Raw genomic sequence first — 24,757 nt, forward strand, 5'->3', positions numbered from 1 at the left:
TAGCACACAAATATCAACTTTAAATTTCAGTGTACAAATAAGCTATCAAGTATTTGTGTACTACATGAATAAACAGTCAGTATTTAACTTACGTGCAAAACAGAATGCTAATTTGCACCCCTTGCATTGTAACATGGTTTTGTCCAGGAGACTGAAATAAGAAGTTTCTTAAGTTAAGATCCTTAATGAATCAGGCCCTGAGTTTTAATCATACTTTTCCTTCACATTTCTTATGTTTATACTTTTGAAAGGACCTGATCACTGCTGACCATTAATTTTAGACTAACTGTGTTGGGCTCTAAATGCCATCAGTTTCTTTCTTACTACAGTAGAACAGCGTCACAGGCCTGGTTTTAGCTTCAAATATTCTGCTATTCACAGCTTTTCATTACCTAGTTAGATGTTTTAGCGGTCATCGGATGATACAGGGGGATGTGTTTTGTGCTTCATAGCATTGACATGCAGGATGAATTTGATCATGCCAAGGTTGGATAGTATAGGGTGCAGTTTAGCATCTGTGCTAGGGGGCGAGAAATTTTATCCGGATACAGGTTTTTTTTCTTTACACTCAATATGTTCTCTGAGTGGAAAGCCGGGGACAGATTCTGGCTCACATGGTGTGTGTACTATTTTTATACGCCAAGGGACTAAGTGTACCTTCCTCCTACTTGGAAATATTCCAGTGCAGGCTCACAGCTATATTTTGCTCTTATTGTACTAACTGCAAAGTGTTTGTAATCTCTTGGGGATTTGGTCGTGCCTAGGTTCTGGGAGACGTTTGATCGCGTGCGCACAAGCAGCCAAACAATAATATTTTCTTTTAAAATGTTTCCTGACTTTGTGGCTTTGCTATGAAATGTCTGTAATTGACTGTTTTATGTTTTCTTATCTGAACTTTGAATGGTGCAGCGCTAATTGCTTCAATAAAATAATGAAAGAGGAAAAAATAGAGACGGCGTTTAAGTCATATGTTTAACATACCACAATCCCATGAATGTAATTAGATCTCCATTCATGCATTCCAGTCCAGTAATTTAGAAATTATCCACCCAAATCAAAATAGACCATTGTCTAGTTATTCCGCAGAAGGAACCCACTGATTATAGGATGACTGGTTGGGAAGGTTACCATTATCTTCACCGGTCTCAGCTAATAACAAGTGTTTGCAGACAATTGCCTATCTTGAAATGACTTTGTGTTAACAAATTGTAGAAACGCTTTTTATTTTGTTTTAAGATCGGTTTGAAAGCTACGCATATTCCCAACACTGTAAATGAAGCAGAACAGTTTGGAGTACAATGTATGATGGATTTGATCTATTCCTGATTTCGGAATGTATTATAAATTCTCTGCCACCAGCAACTTGGGGTGTTCATGAAGCGGTTGGTGTGAGTTTAAAGCATAACATAACTGGTATCCATTAAAAACTGGCTTTTATTGTTCTCTTATGTAACAACAGTTTGTCACTCACACATTAATTATACAATGGAATTTCCTTTTGTCTTAAAAATTCATGGTTGTTGGTAATATACAGAGCCCATTTACTTGTAGTCAGTGTAATATACAGAGACCAGTCACTGGTGGCCCTTGTAACACACAGAGCCCAGTGCTCATTGGTCATTGTGACAAACGGAACCCATCGCTGGTGACATGTTTAATTTATACAGCCCATTCTCTGATTACAAAGTATGGAGGCTAGTGATACGTACCATGGAGACACACTGATTGCACCTATGAAGGTGTAATAATTTTCACACGCAAATCTACATTATGCACGCATCCAATTTAAAATATCCACATGCTAAGATCCACTTGTATGCCTGGGCATACATATACAATACAAGTAATATTAATATTTAGATTTTGCTAACACAGCTTAATGATGTCTATTATTAAGTCCTAGAAAAATCAAGAGAGAACATTTGCTTGTCTAGCAGCATTTATAAAACGTTGGTAAATCTCCCTGGCGCAAGAGTGCGTGATGTACAGTAGATGGCAGTAGTACAAAAGGAAAGATAGTACAATATAATATGGAATGTGGAGCCAATAAATAACAGCATTTATTATAACAATACACAATACAAATCTAGAATTTCATAATTTAATGAGAATGATAATTATTCTAACAAGTATGAACAACAAAAATAAGACTTATACCAAACACGCTTTTGCTTTGTGTGTCAATAGAAATGAAAACTATATTTACAAACGCATATGTTTAAATGTGTGTGTGCTATGTGTAATGTAATATATATAAATTCTAGAATTTATTTCCAAAATTGATTTTCTACTTAGAATTCAATGTCTTCAACATGTTGACGTCATTTTTTCTTTTTTTTTTTTTACGAAGGAGTTTCTTTAGCAAACAGCAAAGATATATATCGAACGAAGCACAGTCCTAAAGCAAGTTGGTTTCCAGCTATAATCCTAATGCATTTCTGGCAGATGAGGTTCAAAAGTGTATTAAATATAAAGTTGCAGAATTATCCTTTCAGCACTAATTGGTCAAAGCTTTGAATCAATCAGGAAGACATATACAAGTGTCAATGCTTCTGATTGGAGGAATTTATATACCAATTAATGTGAGGTGGGTTTTGTTCCAGTATTCCAAGAGGTCTACTGCCTCTGCTGGTAAGAAAAAGCTACCACAACCTCAAAACAATTGAGCAAACCAGACGACAGACTGCGCTCTGGGAGGTTAGCAGAGGCACGTTGAACACCTATCTGCAGCCCAGTTCCATAGATGTTTAGGGATTAAAAGGATGAAAGGTGCCTATAAACAGGCCCGACCATTCTATAAATATATATATATATATATATATATATATATATATATATAAAACAACAATCTAATACTTTACAACTGAGTATTCCATTTCCTCAAACTTTTTTGCCTGTTTCGGACCTTGACTTGGTGGAGGAAGTTCGACTAAAGTATATAAAATGCCATCTGACTCATCTTGATTATCCTGTAAAAATAAAAAAAAATGCTGAATAGGAATCTCTAATTCATAGAAAAACAACAGAGAGTTGTACCTGTCCCTGTGTTGCTGGGATAGAGGTGAGCGAATGTCCACTGGTTTGTTTTACCATATATTAATCTAGGACCTTAGCACCATTTGCTAATCTGTGTATGTCTTTTGATTAAGCCAATAGTTTATTTTACACCAATGTCATTCACAGTTCAACCTATACGCTAGATAACTTATTTGGTTTTTCTTGGTTGGGGTAGGGTTCAAGCCATTTAAAAAATATTGAAAACTGACACTTGATAAGGTCCAAAGACACCATACAAATGTAGCATAGTATCATATTTGTCATTCATATAATGAACATCATGATTCATATATATATATATATATATATATATATATATATATATATTATGCTCGGGAATGACCGTAAGGGGAAATGTTATCATATATATATATATATATATATATGATAATATTTCCCCTACGGACATTCCCAAGCATATTAGCCATCTCCAAAGAATCTAGCCACTATTTAAAGGCTTAAGGCTGTAGGCCAGGTGGTTTTATAAAGGACAAAGATATTCAAGGGAACTTTTCCTCTCTGTAAGATTTTGTAGATGGGGTGTGTTGCTTCTTCTAATACACAACTTTTTCTAATGAACACTGAAATGCTAAGAGCATAACTGCTCAATTATAAGCAATGGCATTAGAAGTCATCATATATACAGATATTATTGGCAGGAGTTTATGTGTATATTAGCAACAATACAAGCAAAAACTCCTTAATATGCACAAAAAAGGCATGTGTTTACAGCCTATAACCCTCCTATCTTAAAATGTTTACAAGCAGGGGCTTAACAATAGTGGGTGCAGTGGTAATGGGGCTAAGCAATGATAGGATGCCCCCATAATCAGTTGTACATTAATAATATTATAACAGTGCAGTCGTCTCTGTTTAAATACAGACTTTGTAGGTGTGTAAAATACCTATACGTGCAAGTGTTTAAATACAGCTCCAATAATCACAAAATTATACTTACCTTGGTCTGTCTCGTATTTTTGGCTCGTTCTATTTCATTATCATAGATTCCATGGGAAGAATCCCTATAACATATGAATGTTACACATAGATCATAGTTTTCAGGGCTATTCCATGTCTACAATTATAGTTTATTACAATTTTTTTTAAAAATACTATAAAATACTGATCATTGGAGCCTCATTCATGTACTAAATAAGTTATTGGAGAACGGGGACAGCAGACAAGATTTCATGTGTCATATGTGTGCTTTTTAAATTTTTTTATTGAATTGGTGCACAAGGTGTGTCATTAAAGTTTGGGCCGACATCTGACGTCAGGCGCCATGTAAAATAAGGTTGTTTTGCAAGACAAATATTTGGTGATTGCCAGATCCAGGTGCAGTTTCATACTGCCAGCTACATTATACAGATCCCCTGCACAGACCACCCAATGCTCAGAACTCCATTGTTATTTATGTAGGGGGATTACTGCAGTTTACTGCATGAAAACAGTGATCAGCAATCACTGCTACAGCTCACATCTGCACGTCTCGGAGCCGTCCTTTCTGTATGTTCACTGAACTGAAGCTGACTGCAAATGCTTCCCCGGAATCTTACTGGTTTAGCACCAGGTCAGTAAACAACTAGTATAACAGGCTATGAAGGCACTTAGGGTAAGAGCAGGTCTCAACAAATATGTCCAAAATCTAGGAGCCAGTACAAATAGAAGCTGCCACATGTTGAGCCCTACCTGCTATTAGATCTAAGGCAGTGGGCTATATCTGAGACCAAGTGTACGAAACCAGACCGTATCTATTGCCAAGTGTAATGTGCTGAGCAATGCCTGTTGCCACCTACGGAATGTTGAGCCTAGATGCGGAACTAGAGAGCTGTGGGCACCGATGCAGGGAGGCGGGGATGAGGGAACTGGGGCCCCCGGCCGTCTGCATCTGCAATGCAGCGGGCCCCATTGTCTCCATGGGCCCCGGTGCACTGCATCTGCTGCACCAATGGTAGAGCCATATCTCATGTCAATTATACAAAGTTGAGTCATTCTTGTGCCAAGTCTAAAATGCTAAGTCATATCTAGCACCAAGCCTACTATACAAAGCAATGCTTGAGCGATATATCATGCAGAGCTATATCATGCAGAGCTGGACTAATATATGGTACTCAGTCTGATATGCATGACCATATATGTGCCCCTTCTAATATATATATAGTTATTACGTATCCTACACTGAACTCTGTCAGTCAGAGTGCAGTGCAACACAGGAGCCCAAATTTTCAACACCTGTAATAGAACTTGCTGTTAGCTGTTTGGGAGTTGAAGTGTCACAAGTGGATTGACCACTAGAGCCATCATGAAGGGGTGTGACAGATGTAGTCTCTTACAATGCTGAATTAACATAAAAGTGTCTCTGTCTGTGCCACCCCTGTCATTTCGCCGCCTAAATCTAACTAATGCAAGCAGTTCAGTTTATCTTATGATAGCTGTAACCCTGCTGCAATACGATATGATATGATTAAAACTCCTGTTTACTAAGCCGCTATACCGTACACTTATGAGGAGAAGCTCATCTCCGTTTAGTAGGCAAGTGTTATTATTTTATATTATAGCCAGTCTTCCTAAGGTGACATGCAGATGCAATATAGAAACAAAAATACTAGTCACATACAGAGCAATCCTGCCACCTGGTGCCAGTGCCAACTGTCAGGATTAGTGTCTAATTTGGCCACGTTGAGATGGAAAAAATGAATGACATACACATGTTTAGCCCCTCATCACAAGCTTTAGGATCACTCCTGGTATCATTAGGCCTGTTAGTGTGGACAGAAGATGGTCCTAGGTCTCTGGGTTTCCCATTATGTAGTTGGGGAGGGCATGATGATGCTTAGTGGATGGGGAGGGCATTATGTAACTTGGGAAAGCATAATGTGGCTGGAGGTGGCATGATTTGACTGGGATGGCTTTATTTGACTGGGAAGTACATTATGTTTCTGGAGAGGGCATTATGTAGCTAGGGGTGGCTTGAGGTGGCTTTGAAGAGCATGTTGTGGCTGGGGATGGAATGATTTGGCTGGAGATGGCATGATAAGGCTGGGGGAGAAGATTTTTTTTGTAGGGGAGTAGGGGACATTCTCGCACTTCTCACATGCTGGGTACCCCAAAAGACACAAAGTCATGCCACCAACATTGTGTGACCATAGCCTCTTTGGCAGTGGGCCACCTATACACAGCAGTACACAAATCTTTCTATTATAAACTAGCTCCAAGTAATTTCTGTAGCAAGGCTCGAGATTCCTCTTGGAGGGGATAGAGATAGGATAACTGGATTTGAAAAGTAAGAGGAGTAAATTTAGGATGAACTCACATAAAGCTAATGAAGCTCAGATCGAGAGGTATATTAAAGACTGTACTGTGTAGTGATACAAATAAGCAATGGACAAAAAGAAGACAACATTGTTTTATTAAAACTTAATCTGACCTGGTGTAAAGTTCTTCCGGTATGTCCTTGTTGTTCTGCATACACACATTCCCATAGAAGTGGTCATTCATTGGTATCTCCTCCTGGACCATCAAATTGTGCAATAATTAATGAACAATTAAAAAAACATTGTACAGTGTGCTCCACCAATTAAAATAAATCACTAATATTTTCCAAAAACATTCTGATAATTAGAATACGATTCTGTACTGAGCACTAATCGCAGGTACATGCAGATACATGTTAGCTTTCAATAACAACGGATGATATAGAATAAGGAGATACTGTCTGATGTCTCAGAACATATGTGCTATTTGTACCATTTTATTAAATATTCATATTTTAATTAAGTCTCACATGGAAGCCAATGCAGGTTTATTAATATAAAATAATTGGTTAATGATGCATAGTCCTTGTAGAACCCACGTAACCTTTCAAAGAATGCTTGGCCAAATAAGGGATAGAAACCTTGACTCTAATTCTACTGCTGAATTACTAAGATTTATGTGCTTTACATTGTTAATTTGGTTGGTAAAATTCTACTACCATAATTGTCAACCAACTTATCGCCCATTCAAAGATTTAAGAGTATATGTATGAAATTACCTCAATGCTTTTCGCTGTTTTCGTTATTTTTGAAACAGACGAGTTTTGTTTCCTTCTAGAATAGCAGATTGTAGGCTTTAGGACACACGTTTATTTTAATTAGTATATAAAATAATTATTTTTTTTTACATTTATCCAAAGTACATTCAAATTACTCCAGTGATTTTTAGTTTCTACGCAACTTTCCTTTCGGTAAACATGTTTCTGCTACACGGATGCAATGTTGTAGAGATGTTTGCTTAAAATATTTGGTTTCCAAAATCGCGATATATATATACACTAAATAGTATGTGTAATAATTGTACTTCAATTTGGGTTTTCTGAGGATGCAAAAAGAAAAAAGATTACGCACATTGTGACCACAAACTTGATTCTCCAGTAGTGCTTTGGGTGACAAGGGAATGACCCGATCCGAACTCCTGACTCCGACTGCTATCTATCTGACTACTAGCTATAGATGTTAGTTACTCCAAGAATTCCATTCTCCCTCAGTTACAGATCAGCAATCCCATGTTGGAAGAGAAGTGCATCATCAGAAGAGGCTGAGATGTCTCTGGAATAACCAAACACTTGATTGACATGGATATAACTAGAGATGCTCAGGCTCAGTTCCTCGAGAACCGAACACACCCGAACTTAGGGGATCCGAGTACCGAGCCCCTTCGTGCTTTTTCGGATTTGAAAGCGAGGCAAACATCATTGTTACGTCGTCGGATCTCGGATCTCGTGATTTTTGGATTCCTTTTTAAGATCCAACATAACGGTGGGGGTCCCAAGGACACTTCCATCTTGCACCATTTTTCTTTTCTGCCACTGCTATGTGCCAATGGGTCTTAGATGTGCTATGAACTGCCATGTGTTTGTGTCATTGCTCTGTCGCTTAAGATCCACTCAGGTTGTTGCAGTATTTGTTCGAAAGTGTATGAAAATAATATCAGGATCTGTGAGGTGGTCAAAACTGACTGCAAACTGAAATTAGTGTTATTGAGGTTAATAATAATGTAGGGGGAAAAAAAAAGCAAAATTATGTAATTTTTGCATATTTTAGGATTTTTCTAAAAAATACAAAACCAAAACCAAAACCCATGAGGGTGGTTTTGCCAAAGCCAAAACCAAAACACAAAGCTAATTCAGATCCAAAACCAAAACTAGTTCACGGGGGTCAGCGAGCATCTCTAGATATAACAAGTACTTGTTTAGGTATGGGATTGGAGCTGTGTGCATTACTGTCAATGTCATATCTAGCGGAAGTAAACTTGATAGAGGAAGACAGGAAGTAGTTAACCTAAGAGTATTGTTCAAACACAATGTATGAACAAATGTTAAGTATATTATCTTCGTCACAATCTGGGATGGGTGAGATATGTCCTAAAGTGGCCACAGTAGTGTATTATTATCTTTGATCACCAGTGATGTCAGAGACATGGCGTGCTTCACATTTGTTAATACAACTGTTTACACATATCATTTATTATAGTGAGATATGTTATATATATTTTCTGATTTAGAATGTTTACATCATGCATTCTTCTTTGGTGTTTCTTACAATTAAAGTGTGTATAACTTTATTGTTATTATTACTGGATTTTCTATATATATACTGTACCTAAAAATGCAGAAAATGAGGATCACCAATGTTATAAAACCAAGTCCAGCTGCACTTCCAATAATCACGGGTAAGTAGTCATTTCCATTCCCAGCTGTAATACAACATATGGTAGTTCTTTTTAGTAATTGCATTGCACGTGCTAACGTTCAACAGGTAAATACGAAGGTATTTATGTTTGTATAAAATAAATATGGTAGGAAATGTTTTGAGCAAAACCTTGTACATATCTCCATAGTTATCATTACACTATAGATTAATGGGATAAAGGAGTCTATTTATCAAGCAGTGTTTAGCTCTGTTATTGTTTCACTCAATTTATCAAAGGTTTAAGGTCGGAGCACACAGTATAGAGTTTGGGTTAATCAGGAAGAATATGGTTATGCAAAGTCTATTTTAGAGATGTAATTCCCAAAAGAAGAATGTGGACATGAAGCTATGTATGTTTCTAGTAGATAGATAGGATTTTTTTAAAAAATAAAAAGCACTCTTTTCAGTTGGGCTGAGTAGGGTTTCACACTATAATTTGTTGTATTAGTAACTGACACATTCCCATTAGGACTGCTTTAATAGTTTTCTCATAGTTATATTTTTGCTTAATCGATTCAGAAATGTATGATTTACACAAAAAGTTGATTGAGGGACACAAAAGTTATTTTTTATGTAACTTTCTAATAACACAATTTTGTTCAGCTATGACATTTCAAAAGAGAATTTCGCTCAATACATAATTTTTGTCACCATGAACTTGGCAGAGTGATTAACTGGCTCTGAATCCATAAAAATTCAAAGAACTTTGCTCTTTGCCAAATTGTTACTCTCATCTTCCTCTACTAACAATTTATCCAATTCCTCCTCTTCTATTCAAAAAAATATATTTCCTTGATTTCTTGAGTTATCATATATTCCTATACTGTACACAGCAACATCTGTCAATGCTTGAAAATCTACTTTACTTAGCCACACATAGCTATGTTAGTACTCACATTGATTGGTAAACTCAAACATTTGGGAATCTGCTGTTCCTATTCCATTACTTGCAGAGCAGATATATTTCTCTGAGGTCACGTTCCGCACGGTTATTTTGTCTTCATGTTCTGGTAATAAAGTTTTGGGTTTTCCAATCTTGTACCATATGTAATGTGTTACCGGAGGATTAGCTTGACTTGTACACCGTAAAGTAACATTATCTCCTTCCTTGGTCTTTGTGTTCTCAACTATTGATATAGTGGTGTTCTTTGGTCCATCTGTTAGATGACAATACTTTTAGAAGGTTCAGTGTTTCATCAAAATTTTATAAACTGAGAATCTATTTTTAAATATAAATAGATAGTGGGCAAATAAATGTTTTTAATAAGGGTGTTTGAAAGGGTTTGTTGTGCGTTTACCAAGTATTTAAATAAACGGCTATAAAAATCTTGTCCGACAAATTAATTCCTGTAAAGTAGAAGTTTAGGGACAGAAATTTTCTAGAACTAAAGGGCAAAAATGGCCTGAACAGTGAGGATCACTCCTCTGGAATTCCCTTCCACTTTGTTGGACTCTACGCATGAGAAATTTGCCAGAGTGGAGTATAATATCTGACTCTCTTTCCACCCCATCATGCCCCTGCTACAGCCGGATGGCATAATATCAGGTGAACATTCCAGCACAACTAGCTTCCCATATGTAATGTGCATTTACTATGACAAGCTCTTTACTTGGGGCTATTGGGTGACTAATTTTTCTGGCTTCCTGCAGGCAACATCTGAGCCCATTGTACCTGACAGCGATCAGCCTGCCATTAAGACATAGATACCATTATCTTAAATACAGATTATAAGCTATTGTGATCAGTTTCCTTATTCTTACTATTTCTCCAGGCCTGGTAAATATTTAGAAGACCCTGTAAGTGCTATGTCCTCTTTACAGCACTGTGGGATACATTGGTCCACTGCCATACTACAGAGAAATAATAAATAATTTGTGGCTAAACAACTTGTGTCATATAATAACCTCTCCTATCCTATTAGGTTGATTGTTCAAATCCCACCGTCTAAGAGAGGTTTCGACCATGGTAAGACCTTTCTCTTAAAGAAAGCCTGGAGGATCATCATCTATTTATTTATATAGCACCACTAATTCCGCAGCACTGTACAAAGGATCATAATTACAGATTCTTGGTGTTTGAATATAAATAAAATATTAAGAATACTCTATAATGTCTACAATGTAAAGAGTTATGGGTGGCTGGTGAGCAATGCGATCCTCAGGTTCTCTCTGTTCCATTCATTTCATATGTGCTTTTGTGCATGTCTATACTTGTGCTAAGTAATCATCATGGTCCATTTTGCTGTTATTATACTGATACCCTTGTGGTTTTGTTGCAGAGAAGTCATTATAAGCTCACCAGTTGTTGGGGCATTCTTGACTAGCTGGATTTGTCTCAATAGGTAGCCTCGGTTTCCTTGGCTTCATTAAATGCCTCATCTGTCAATGTCAACAAAGTACATCATGCCACCGCATGGTTCTAGGAGGACACTATTTAATTTTTAATACCCAGTGGCCTTACAGTTTACTTTGAGTTAAAAGGTATTTCCCGCTGTCACACATTTCCTTTATCTCATAACTCTGGACTTATTAATAAATATTTTGAGACACATAGTACTTTCTCTGTTGACATCATGAAGTATTATTGATGTACAATATATTTTGCGTTACATTTTGAATACAGGGAAGCTAATGTTATTTTCCCAGGACACCATTATTAATAGCAAACTGCAGTTCCTTATTTATATGTTTATCTAAACATTTACTCTGCAGTTCATATGTTCTGGCATTCGTTGCCCTTTTAAAATACAGAAATTGATATTTTACATATATTCAGTGGTTGAAGTGGGGGTGTATACTGTGGTATGCCATACCGACAATCCCCTGCTGAATTCATTGCAAAACTATCAAATTCCATTCACTTACATTTTCTATATCCCCACTTCTAAGATACCACTTCGACCACTGCATATATATTAATATACAGGCACCATGGCTTGGTGATGCTCGGTGCACTTGGTGCATTCTCTAAAGCTACCTCCTGAGTAACCTTTGTCCTGTCCCGTTAGGGATTTAATTTTTGTATCCCAACATCTGTGTATTTTTTGTCTTGATATTTAATTACCCCTCTCCACCCACACACACACACTCCTATTTAATAATTGTTTTAATTTATATAAAGCAAAATTGCAAAACATATTTCCAGGATGTTACTTGCACAAACAATTGCAGATTCCATTTCATACAATTGGATTAAAGTACCATATATGTAGTAGATTACTTACATTTAATATGCAGGGTGTCCTTTCGAGTTGATGTAATATTATTTGGAAATGTAGCTATACATTCGATCAGGGTGTTATCTTCTGTATAGGAAGGTATATAACTCATTTCAGTTTCCATTATCCAATATCCTGGAGATATATCTTTATACCTCACAGTTCTCTCATGTCCCACTTTATTCAATTTAAGAGATGGGGGGCTGGACGCACAGGTGTAATTTAAAGAACAGACAATTTTCACTGTCTTTTTCTCTTCCATTTCTTCCATTCCTGTTATTAATGGCATGGGTGGGTTATCTGAAAACAGAGAATTAAATATTTGAAACTTTGGCATCCGTGAAGAGACGTGACCTGTTATGTTACTAAACACATTGGCTACATAGTTGGTTCTGGGTTTATAGATTCCTTGAAGACCCTTGGAGTAACCCATAACAGCTCACGGGCTTCTCTAGCTAATATAATATCCCAAAAATTAGGAATGTCCAGATGTGATGGTCAAGGTGCAGCATAACTGCATATAGTATAAACAGGCAGAGAGGACAGATCCTGGATATTGGAGGTTTTCTGAACATGTCTGGGGGCTGACTAGGTACAGAAGGGGTTCTCCTATGCAATTTGACAAGTCTTACTGGAAGTTAACTTTTTTATGAAAAAAACAATAGGATAACTGCAAGACGATCGAGGGAAGGGTATAATACAGTCACACCAGGGGCTGTCTGGCAAATTTTAGCCTGGGGTCGAGACTTGGCTTTGCAGTCTATTAGGAATATACAGATAGCCCAGTGACCCATCCCAAGGTAGCCCACTATAGGACCAGCCTTGGGGGCACATGCCCTCCTGCTCCCCATCCCAGCCAGTCATTGAGTAATACTAACTTGAAATAATGTACATGAGACTGACAGATATAGAGCCCAGTGGTTTAAAGGTCCAGCGTTGATGACCTATATTTTAAGTCCGTGGAAGGGAAAGGATTACAATCTTTTAACATTTGAAATGATTTATAAATAGCTCTAAAATAATTAATAATTAAAATAATTACCTTGCCTTACTATCTTGCCTCACTGAGAAGAGTGGGGTTTCAGAATGTATATTAATCTACCCAACCATTACAACAGCTGGGGTCTTCTACTGAGAACCAGCTTGGTGTGATACGGTAATAAATTAAATGGGAGCTGAGTTTGTAAACTTGGGAATATCTTTTCTGACTACATTTCTTTACAGCCTCCGCTTGTGTTAATGTTTTAAACTGTGGTGCTAATTATATATTTTAATTTCAATCTTTCTATAGATTTTTTTTTAAATTGTCTGTTCTCAGAATTAGTTGTAGGGTACTGTAATGACAGTAATGACTCAAGTTAAAAATAGCATTGAAAAAGTTATTTTATCTCATGTAATACATTTAAAAAAATGGCTCCCCATACTTGCCATCTTGGTTAATTACCAAGATCAGGGAAGACACTAGCAAGATACATTCAGCTCCTTCCCCAATAATGCTATTTAGAAAGTCATTTAAAGTATTGTGATGAAACATATACAAGACACAAACACAACATCCAACAGAGGAGCAGAAAGGTATTGGAGGTCTCTCCAGGGCTTTGGAACCTGGCAAACATATAAATACAAGACACCAGAAGTGGCTATTAATCGTTTTGTTGGTCTCTGAATAAAATTTTACCAGGGATTCCCAAACTCAGTCCTCAGTGGCCCCTAACAGTGCAGGTTTTTTCCAGGTCACAAGTGCAATAATTATACCACCTGTGGATCTGTTACAATGTGTCAGTAATGGATACACCTGTGCTCCAGCAAACAGATAAGGAAATCATGCACTGTTATGGCTGGATTTGGTAAACCCTGCATTATACCAATAACTAATGTTTGGTGAAACACAAAACTTGCTACAACACTAGCATTAATCTTGATATCCAGCCTACTGACCAATCAGCTACGTGAATGTAAACAGTAATGGAAAGGACTTGCAAACCTTAAAATGATATTTTTTGCCCCTCTGAGCTTCTCTACTGCACTATGCAGATTTATTCCCTCTATATATTAGTCAGCTAGCAGAGAGTTCTGCAAATATCCTAGGTGGTGACAATAGCTTCGTCCATTGTCACCACCCAGGATGGGTGGTGGTGACAATGGCTTCATCCAATCCAGATATTGCAGATCTAGCTCACATAGGACATTAAACCGCATCTGACAGATAATGAGTTTATCTTTGCTGGTTTGCCCTGATTTTCCCAGCAATTTACATATGATCAAGGTATTACATATTGATAATAAGGATGTATAAATACACTACATGGTAATGTTATCAAGCAGCTGAGGGTTTGTCTATTCTATTCTAAAATCCACCTGCACCTGTTTTGGAATTGAAGTATCCTTGTCTATGCCTAATACTCAACATAATAGAGACTTAAAAGATATTAAATATTTAACTTGTGTGTAAATTACAGAAATCCCATATGTTATAAAATAATAGATTATAAAATGTATTCCAGATTCTACCTATTACAGAGATCAAATTTTTCACCTGAGACTAAGACTCGAGTGAATTTTCCATCATTCAACTCATAGGAATTTATATCTTCATTTATCCCTGGAAAATATTGTTCTCGTTCTGTCACATTATTGATCCTCAGCGTACAGTTATTTTTTGTATATCCCACAAGAAAAGTCCGTCCGTTGTACTCAGGTAGAATATCAGTGGAAGTTCTGTTATTGAAGATTTGGGGTAAACCTGTACGTCTTCTCAAGTACCAAAAGAAATTAAAATCCTTAGCATTTATGGGATGGGTGAACGTGCAGGGAATCTCCACACAGGAACCTTTAAAGGCCACTATAGTGTAAGGGATGGTAAAACTCCAATCCTTGTCTTCAGAGCCTAAGAAATTATACAAATGTACAAGTCAATACATGTATATTTTATCCAGGGCCACAGCTTTGTCTGTTAAGTACATGTATTTACATGATTTTTCAAAATCTAATTTACAAACAAGTTGTTGACCCTAAAGATTAAATTTGTTGATGCACCACAACTATTCTTCCTTCTGCAGCAAGTCGTGAAGAAAAGAACAATGATGATGTCAGTAGTGATCAGATACTGAGATGAACACATGCTGCCCTCATCCCCAGATACAGTGGTATGATGATTGTGCTACAGAAAGGTTTAATCAGTGGGAAATTTTGCACTGAATTTAAAATCATCATGATTAGTTAATTTGAAGTAAAATTATTAAACATTATAGGTCTGATTCATGCTCGGTCATAAGTCCATTTGCTTGCCGCATCTTTTGGGAATTCGCTCAGCGCGTGCATCAGAGGAGGATTCACCCCAATGAATGCAATTGCGTGCAATTTATGTCTGAACACAAGTGACACTTATGATAGGCTACGATTTCTATTTCAAGAGCGTGGGAAGGCATCGACTGACAGTTGTCTGGTGGAAATTGGAATTAGGGTTGCTCACAAAATATACCCTATTGTTTTTGTTCCATCTGGACTTACAAATACAAAGTGGAATGCCGTTCTACTGAATTCAAAGATTGTACTGAACTTCACACCTCTGCAAAACTTCATATGCACACCACTTAGTATAACTTAAATTTACTTTATGGCACATTATTTTACTATTTTTCTTATATCTATAATACACATTTACCTGACAGTTGCACTTTGACATATTGATCGTTATTCAGATTATAGGAATTTATATCTTCATCTATTCCTGGATAATACTTTTCAGTCCTCCTCACATCATTGATTCTCAGTGAGCAGTTGTTTGTTCCGTTAGCTACAAGTGAGGTGCGGCTTCTGTACTCCTCAATTACTTTAGATTGGTCTTTACCATTGTAAATCTGTGGATAATTCAAGAGGTGGTACTTAAACCAAATCACATGGACCTCTCCATAGTCAGACGGGGCAGTGAATGTGCAGGGAATCACCACATCGGAATTTTTCAGTGCTTTAATGGTTTCTGGGAATGTGAATGACCATTTATATTTGTCTGAGTCTGCAAAACAAACTTAAGAACACAAGTCAATTAAATAAGGAAAAGTCCTCACAAAGCTCAAATCTCATCAGTGTAAAAGCAAATTTTCAATATTGAAATGAGATCAAACAAATAATATGGTAGTGCTAGTAAAAGTTTAGGGGGTAAATGTATCAAGCTGAGAGTTTTCCGGTGGGTTTGCAAAACCAATCAGATTCTAGTTATCATTTATTTAGTACATTCTACAAAATGACAGCTAGAATCTGATTGGTTGCTATTGGCAACATCTCCACTTTTCAAACCCGCTGCAAAACTCTCAGCTTGATACATTTACCCCCAGATGTTTTAGACCTCCCAAAATTATTTTACACAAAAATAATTGAAAAAAATCACAGCCCGCTGTACATAGCTTTTAAAAAACAAATATCTGAAGAGGATCTGTAAAAATCATTTCAACTAAAAATGATAAATGAATTTAAAAACTACTGAATATTATCCTTGATTTTCTAAGTCACTTTAATGATAATTGTCACTCCTGTGAGCCCCACACCCATATTCCACTGCTCACCCTATACTCTCCTTGTACATTACTCCCCTGACCCGTTTCACATATGGCTCCAATTTCCCTCACTCACGGTGCCTGAGATTGTGTTAGATGTCACACTTGCATGTCTCCCAGTCCACACTCCTTTGTTGGTGCACAAACCTCCATATGTAGATTATACTGGCACCAGTCATCTGCACATTGTGTGATGTAGGCTCGCATATTGGGGCATATAGGCCTGCCCTGCTCATTGACTATTTGGTTCTTGTGTCTGTAGAAGTATATACCCAGAATTACATTTCTGATTAACTGACACCAACTTCGGCTTGTTGTCTGACTACTGCTGACCATGACCTTCAAATTGTTTATTGACTATGAATCTGCACTTTCTGTCCTGACTTCTGGCTTGTTCCTGATTATGATCGCGTCTCCATCCCATTGTCACTATGTCCATGCTGGTCAGATGTTGCCTAGTGGGTATAGTGTGGTGCCTTCTGGGTGCCTCTCAGCCAAATCCATCCCCTCCTTTTGTGGGTCTCTGGTGAAGACCAGACATTCACTGCTACACAAAAAAAGCATAAGAGCAAGTCCCTATGTAGACTCAGGCACTTCTCATACTTATGACTCTTTATATTTAGAAAGGTGGACAAGAGGAGGGGGAAGTGGCGTGCAATCATAGGTCAAGTACAGCAACCGAGTATTCACATGTGACTGAATGGGACCTAGACACAATGCGTATGTTACTGTCAGAAGGAGTAGTTCTTGCAGGTGCTAGTGAGTAGGTTCAATATGTGCACTGATGATGATGATATCGACATGAACATGGCATTCAGTACATACCTGGGCACATTTTCAGATGCATTCAGGTCTTGCATACTATGCAAAATGTGTCTAATTTTTGGACACAATTTACATTTGCATTTTTACGCAACATAAGGTCAACTCTACATCAGTCCAATTATCTGTATTATAGCACAAATGTTGCCCATAACTTGATTTGCCATAAAAATTTAATTTTAAACTAGTTACATATAATTTTTTTTTTTTTAAAGTTTGATTTTGGTTTTAGGCATGGTCTGAATCTTGCAACGAGTAGAAGAAACACTTGTTATAATAAACTGAATATGATAGGCAATTACTAATTACTTAGATTAGTTTACCTTGAAAAATAGATAGGAAAAGTGACTGTTTCAGGCAAATAGACAACTGGCTCATTATTCCAAGTAGTGTTCAGATTCTTTCTCTCTTTATTTTATTTCCGTGATTGCTTTTGATGAGCTCTGTTAGAGTTCCTATAGTAAGATATAAAAAGTTATACAAAAATATATAAACAATACATTGTGACAACATTTACATACTGGCAGATTTATTAAACCTTCTAAAAGGAAAGACACCTAATAGTGTAATATAACCTAATAGTCATCTGTTAGAGTTGCTATGGGCAATGGATTGTTTTTTTTATTGACAGGTCACAAGGAAATGTTGTGGATGATTTCATATTTGTTTTATACTTTTATTTTATCTTTATGCATAATTTTACCAGTGTAGATATAAATGTTGGTGAAATGCAGGTACGATGGAACATAACACAAAAATCATAATACAGGACAGTTTGTGCTTAAGCTCATAAAGGATTTTCTGATGACATAGTTAATAAAATTACATGGCAAAGTATATAGCATTGTCACTGTTAACATTACAGGCCTGATCCATTAAGGAAAGGCAAAAAAAGGAGTAAGTTTTCTCCTGGGCAAATTATGCTATACTGCAAGGTGTGTAAATTAGTTTATTATTTTGCACATAAGTTAAATACTGGCTGCTTTTTCATCTAGCAAACAAATCATCATTTATTTATATAGCGCCACTAATTCTGCAGTGCTGTACAGAGAACCCACTCACATCAGTCCCTGCCCCGTTGGAGCTTACAACACACACACACACACACACACACACACACACACACAAAGAGCAATTTAATAGGAGTCAATTAACCTACCAGTATGTTTTTGGAGTGTGGGAGGGAACCTGGAGCACCCGGAGGAAACCCACGCAAACATGGGGAGAACATACAAACTCCTCACAGATAAGGCCATGGTCGGGAATCGAACTCATGACCCCAGTACTGTGAGGCAGAAGTGCTAACCACTAAGTCACCATTCATCATCACCATTTATTTATACAGCACCACTAATTCCGCAGCGCTGTACAAAGAACTCACTCACATCAGTCCCTGCCCTATTGGAGCTTACAGTCTAAATTCCCCTAATATTCACACACAGACACCCTTATAGCTTTGCTTTTACACTGAAATTTAAAATTGATCTAGGACATGCCCTATCCGAACTATAAATCTATCCCCACATTTTAAATATACCTCCCCCTCCAATGCAACATGGTTTTGCCAAGGTGCAAAGTTACTTCTTTTTTTTTTGCTTTCCTTTCCTTAATGAATCAGGCCCTACATGTACAGTAGTCTAAACCAATTTTATCACTGACATCACTAATAATAAATATTAATAATAATCAATGATAAACTCTCAATGCCGTTAAAAGTACAATTTATGTTATAAAGTATATTATTCAAATGCATATTTTGTATGATATATATGATATTAGTGATGTTAATTGTATCAATTATGTGATTTACGAATGGTAACAGAAAATCTTTGGTCTTAGGTAGTGTTTAAATGCCACAGTTATTATCATCGCTGCCTGAAATCGTTAGGTTCATGGGTTTGACTCATCTGCGCGGGTTTTCTGCCACAGTCTAAAAACATAGAGGTGGGTTCATTTGCTTCTCTCAAAAAAATGGGCCTTAATTTGTTTGTGTTTGGTAGAAATTTTACCCTGTAAGCTCCAATGGAACAAGGACTGATGTGAATGGCTACATATGTTCTGTACAGAGTTGTGTAATATTGTAAGGAGTTTTCATTCATCTCTGAGGTGCTAGAGATTGGTTCTTATCCTATGTTTTTAATGATGCACATTTTGCACCAACTTTTTTTGATCTATTGCAGTAAAACGCATTTCTAGACTCACATCAAGCAGTAGGGGGTATATTTACTAAACTGTGGGTTTGAAAAAGTGGAGATGTTACCTATAGCAACCAATCAGATTCTAGCTGTTATTTTGTAGAATGCACTAAATAAATGACAGCTAGAATCCACATGGTTGCTATAGGCAACATTTCCACTTTTCCAAACCCGCCGTTTAGTAAATCTAGCCCGTAATGTCAAACTAAGCAGCATTTTAGAAGAAACGTGAAAAAAAGTGTAAACTCATGAAGAATATGGGTTAAAAAGAAAATAAATATAATTTCTTGGTTGATTCATTGTGACTCTCTAATGACCTGGCCTTAAAATTAAATAAAAATACCATTGTCTCAAAGATCACACTTCTCTCATGCAGAATATATAGTTTCAAGAATTAATTTAGAATTTAGCAAACATGGAAAAATTTCCATCTTTTACTACATAATCAAAACAGTGTTATGCAAATGACTTAAATGCCAAATGGGAAGCGATGTCAGGTGTATCAGTTTAGGTGGAACTTTGGAATAATATTTCTGCAATAAATCTGTTTTTGTTGTAAACTCGCTAACTGTGACCCTCACTCATTGGTGGCTTCATACCCTCTAGGATAAAACAGAGGATATAATTGGTTGTACGTTGACACTGTTTTGTGACTACTCTACACTCGTGTGTGCACTACCATTGCGACATTACTGTGTAAACACTCACTGCCTGGTTTATTTTCCTTACACCATCACTACAATACACTCACCATGGCAAAATACCATTGTTTCCTGTTCTTATCATTAACGCCATTAACTGTCTATTCATTGTGATCTCAAAACATTTATAGTTGTCAAAACACCACAGGCGGAAAATGGACTTTGCGAAAAAATAAATACTTTGTGACAAGTAGACATTAGATTCTAGTTGGGAAATTAAACTACAAATACAATTTGTTTGATGTAATTGTCTGACCATATCTGCACGTGTGGTATCATTTCTGTATAGTTTTGTTGTTTTCTGCTACAAATTTACTGCATATATTATTGTATACATTTTTATTTGGATATCTTCTACTTAGCAAATTAAAAATACAGAATTTAATTATAAAAGCTTTAGCAACAAAGAGTATGTAAAGCAGCAACATTAAAGCCAATACTTACAGATCCTACACGTTTCAAACCTTCATGAAATGTACAGAAGACAGAAAAGAGGGGCTGCAATATCCTTATGAATCGTCACTAGTAAGTTTAGAGAAGTGGTTACAATTTCCTTACACTGTCCAACTTCCTGATTCCTCTTATCTTAAAACCATAGTTAAATTAAAATTATACAAAAGAGTAAGGTCTTGTTTACAATATAAGCAGATGTTTTTAAGGCAATACTTCCATGTGATATGTTGTGGATTTTTAAATGCTTTTTTAATTTTAATGCACTTTGATGCATTTTATATAATAACATTTATTGATTAGACACAATATTATAACTGAGTGTTGTCCGGTTGTCATTATGCTATGCTTAGTAGTCATTTAGTGTGACATTATGATTAAACTCTCTTCTATGTCACTTATAATAATGGCATTGACCATGTTATTGATTTTGGATGCATTGCTTTGATTTAAGGTTCGCCAAAAGAGATGCTCAACTTGATTTCAAAATAGTTCTTGGACTGGTTTGTGGAATCGGCTGTGAAGATTGAAAATTCATAATTAATTTGTAAACTTTAGATAGGCTATCATATTTTAGATAAAGTTGAGCAAGGGGAATAGATTGAGCTTAACTGGTTAATTTGTATAGTATTTTGTAATGACAAACTTCAAATTTACATTTCAAATTTTAAAACACTTACAAAGATATTTTGATGTTCCAATTTTAAAAAAGAGCATTAAAAATACTTTAAACTATAGCCATTTAAACTAGAACATGAAACATTGAATAATTTTTTAAATCATTTTTAGTTTTAACGGAATGGTGAGCTTGGAGCCATGATACTAAAACCCAAATCGAACCCCACATAAATCAAAACTGCATTGCAAGCTAGTTTGAGGTAATTTAACTGAATTTTGAACCAGTTATATCACCCTTGAATGTCCGTTGGTGCATGTACTGACAACTGAGGTATGTAACTAACAGTGTTGATGTGAATATAATAACGCTGACCAATATGTATTGAATTAATGAAAAACTTTGGTAAATATATATATATATATATATATATATATATATGGTATCAATGTAGTATGAGGAGTATTAATCTAACCCGGGTTCAATTATGTAATGTGGTGTCAATGAAATATAGTGGGGGTTTTTCGTGTGATATATATGCTGTTTGGGGCGAATTACCTAATGTGGGGCTGTTAGTGTAATGTGGGGTATTCAAGTAATATAGACGGTGGGGGCTATCAATTTAATATGAGGTCTAATATAATTAAATGTGGGGTTACTAAAGTAATGTGGGGTTTATGGTGGCTATTAATATATTGCAAGGGCTAATTATGCAATTAAATTAATTTAATAACAGGGTGGTTGGGGAAAGAGGTCTCTTTTTTAAATGGAAACGTTTTACATATAGTGTTGAGCTGATTGGAGAAAGGAGACCTATTTATTAAATGTGGATGCTATTGATTTATTGTGTGGGCGGGTTGGCCCAAGGGAGAGATGCATTGTTCATTTGTAATGTGATATCTAAGAGGTTGATGCCAAACAGCAACAGATCTTAAGACACCAGCAGCAGGTAGCTGCTAGAACAGGGGAGAGCAACACATTCTGCCAATTGTACCACTTCTGGCGGTAGAGTCAATTTCATTTTGCACCAGCTCAGGGCTGTTGTTCTTTGGAACTCTTTCTATAACTTATTCGGTCCTTATGTTCTCTCACTCTCACGTGAAAGATGAGGGAGACGTACATTGAGGAACATTTAGCAAATAAAATATAAAGTGATTAAAGCCATGAAGTATTTTAAAACAAAACTGGAAAGTTTAAATTAATCAATGGGTTAATGCTAAGGTGATACTAAGCAGGCTTCATAGTGATGATTTTAATCTTTCCATTATTAGTTTTTCCAGCCGGCCCCTAATAAAAGAGTAGTAAAGCTGGGTACACACTACAGAAATTTCGACCAACTTTTTATGCCGAGCGATTTTACATGCGATCGATGGTCCGATCGCTCGGTCCATGGACTGCATACACACTAGCCTTGTTTAGGAAGATAAAGGGAAGAGCGGATGTCCCTTTAGCGACTTTTTATAGCCATGTTGTCATGAGCAATGACTGTAATTTCGTACTCACTGTTGTGGATCGGTCGGAAGTTTATACACACTACACAGCGGAAACGAGATTGGAACGAAAATATTAAACGGTACGACCAACCAAATGAGGCAACAATCGTCCATTTGGGCAGACTTTCGACCATCGTGTCACTACACACACTGACCAGACTTTTGAACGAGTGGTCGTATGTTGGCTGTTTGAGCCGATTATTGGAGGAAAACAGTGTAGTGTGTACCCAGCTTAAGTCAAAGTAATTTTCCGAGGGTGTTCCAAAACCATAGTTGGGGAGTTTGATAATTAGGCCCTGCATAGAGCAAATTGGAGGTAATTTATAAACTATAAAGGGTACTGATGTTTGTCCCGGCTATGTCACTCAATGTACATCAATGCATTCACATTACACCACTTCAGATTTTTTCACCTCTCCTCTCAACATACAGCTGCACTTCTAATTTGGAGAAACACATCCCCATATTGAAGAGTAGGTCGGCACTTAGATATGCCCTGGGGGGATCATCAAAACTCACTGGTGATCTGTATGTGATTTTCATAAATCACTCCCAATTTGTTGAGATAAAATCCTAGCAAGTAATGGGCAATGATCTAGCGCATTCATCTTATGAAATGACAATACTTATCTGCCAGTATAAACATGCAGATCTTATAAGTGGTAAAAAATAAAAGTACAATTTCTCAAAGTCCTGACCAACATGAACACTGTAGGGTAGATTCAATCCTTTAGAACAACACAGCCCATGCACTATTACCGTTACTGCGCTAATAGCTGAACATTATTACCGGTACTACGATAGTTTCTCCACTGATTTTTTTCTCGCAGCTCTGTGAGCCGTAAGCAAAAATCTGCATTGAAATTACCACAGTAAAGGTAATAGTGCGTGGGCTGCATTGTTCTAAAGAACAGAACGGGGAATTGAATCTACCTCTAAGTCAGAAATACATATTTGTCCCATATAAATATAACTGTCAACTATATATTAAATAGAAAACAAAAGTACAGTATTTATACTATTTCTGGGAAAAGACTTTAGAATAAGGAAATAATGTATAAAAGTTCCTTTTTTTTTACAGAAGTTGCCTTCTGCAATATTTTGTTTATAGTACAGTAATGCAGAGTGATAACGTTACTGGGTAATCATTAGTAATGACAGCAGACAATGTTGACCTTCTGAGGAAGAGTATTTGAGGGTCCGGAAAAGAAAAGGGAAACCCAGTCTGCACTTTCATTCTTGTTTGCAAACTCATCTATTCCTGGGTATTGATATCATCAGATTTCTTTAGTGGTTTCTTCATTGAGCTTACTATTAGCTTTGATACTTCAGTCAACATACTGTGGGCCTGATTCATTAAGGTAAACATTCTGTTCACAACTTGCGCTCTGTGTTCTACACTTCAGTATTTAGGCTTTGTTGGCACATGGATTCATTAAACCACGGATCTCAAGATCTGTGGCTTGTTGAATTTGGGCGCAGGGCTGCTGCAGTGCACAGGCGCTGCAGGTATGTACGTACCTATAAACGGCTGCCGAACTGGAGGATTGGGCGTCATTACAGCCGCCTGACCCGCCAGCTCTTTACATTGTAAAAAATAGATTTAAAAAAAAAAAAATGTGGGGTTTCCCCCTTCTACAGCTATAAACCCAGTGCTACCAGGCTAGTGTTGATTTCTACAAAATCGAGGGGAAAAATGCGTGGGTTTCACAGAAACCAGCACTAGGCCAAGCAGCCAGGGTTGGTGGCACTATAACAGGGGTACATGCGGCAGGGGTTTCCCCTGCTATAATGACAAACCAACCCCAGGCTGTTTCAAATGGGCCTGGATTTCCTAGGGAGAGGAGTTTGCAAAACAATGTGTGGGCTCCCTCCCCCTAGGGAGACCAAACCCCATGCTGAAAACACTAGGGCTCTTCTTAC

At 36.9% G+C, this 24,757-nt stretch overlaps 1 protein-coding gene across 2 annotated transcripts; it reads right to left on the reverse strand.

The window, feature by feature from the left end:
* Positions 1 to 1,416: 1,416 nt before the first annotated feature.
* On the reverse strand, positions 1,417 to 20,805 carry LOC142108029 (B-cell receptor CD22-like). Of its 2 annotated transcripts, none has more exons than XM_075191719.1 (11): positions 20,720 to 20,805; positions 17,703 to 17,834; positions 15,669 to 16,019; positions 14,541 to 14,891; positions 12,011 to 12,304; positions 9,683 to 9,943; positions 8,697 to 8,790; positions 7,091 to 7,145; positions 6,485 to 6,567; positions 4,016 to 4,079; positions 1,417 to 2,969 (listed from the first exon to the last, which is right to left on the reverse strand). In XM_075191719.1, exons 2-11 carry the CDS (start codon positions 17,755 to 17,757, stop codon positions 2,850 to 2,852), a joined length of 1,728 nt encoding a protein of 575 aa, XP_075047820.1. In that variant the 5' UTR covers positions 17,758 to 17,834; positions 20,720 to 20,805; the 3' UTR covers positions 1,417 to 2,849. The 2 variants fall into 2 exon arrangements, with proteins under 2 accessions (XP_075047820.1, XP_075047819.1); XM_075191718.1 differs by having other exon boundaries at positions 15,669 to 16,031.
* Positions 20,806 to 24,757: the final 3,952 nt, after the last annotated feature.

Source organism: Mixophyes fleayi, chromosome 11, assembly GCF_038048845.1.
Source record: "Mixophyes fleayi isolate aMixFle1 chromosome 11, aMixFle1.hap1, whole genome shotgun sequence".
NCBI lineage: Eukaryota > Metazoa > Chordata > Amphibia > Anura > Limnodynastidae > Mixophyes > Mixophyes fleayi.

Bases quoted from the DNA above. Each gene is read 5' to 3' on its own strand.
- LOC142108029 (XM_075191718.1), bottom strand. From the start codon at position 17,757: ATGAGCCAGTTGTCTATTTGCCTGAAACAGTCACTTTTCCTATCTATT. The intron at 12,305-14,540 runs GTGAAAAATTTG...CTCTGTTTTCAG, and splicing joins CACTCGAGTCTTAGTCTCAG to ATAACCCACCCATGCCATTA. The intron at 9,944-12,010 runs GTAAGTAATCTA...GTCATCTAACAG, and splicing joins GGACACCCTGCATATTAAAT to ATGGACCAAAGAACACCACT.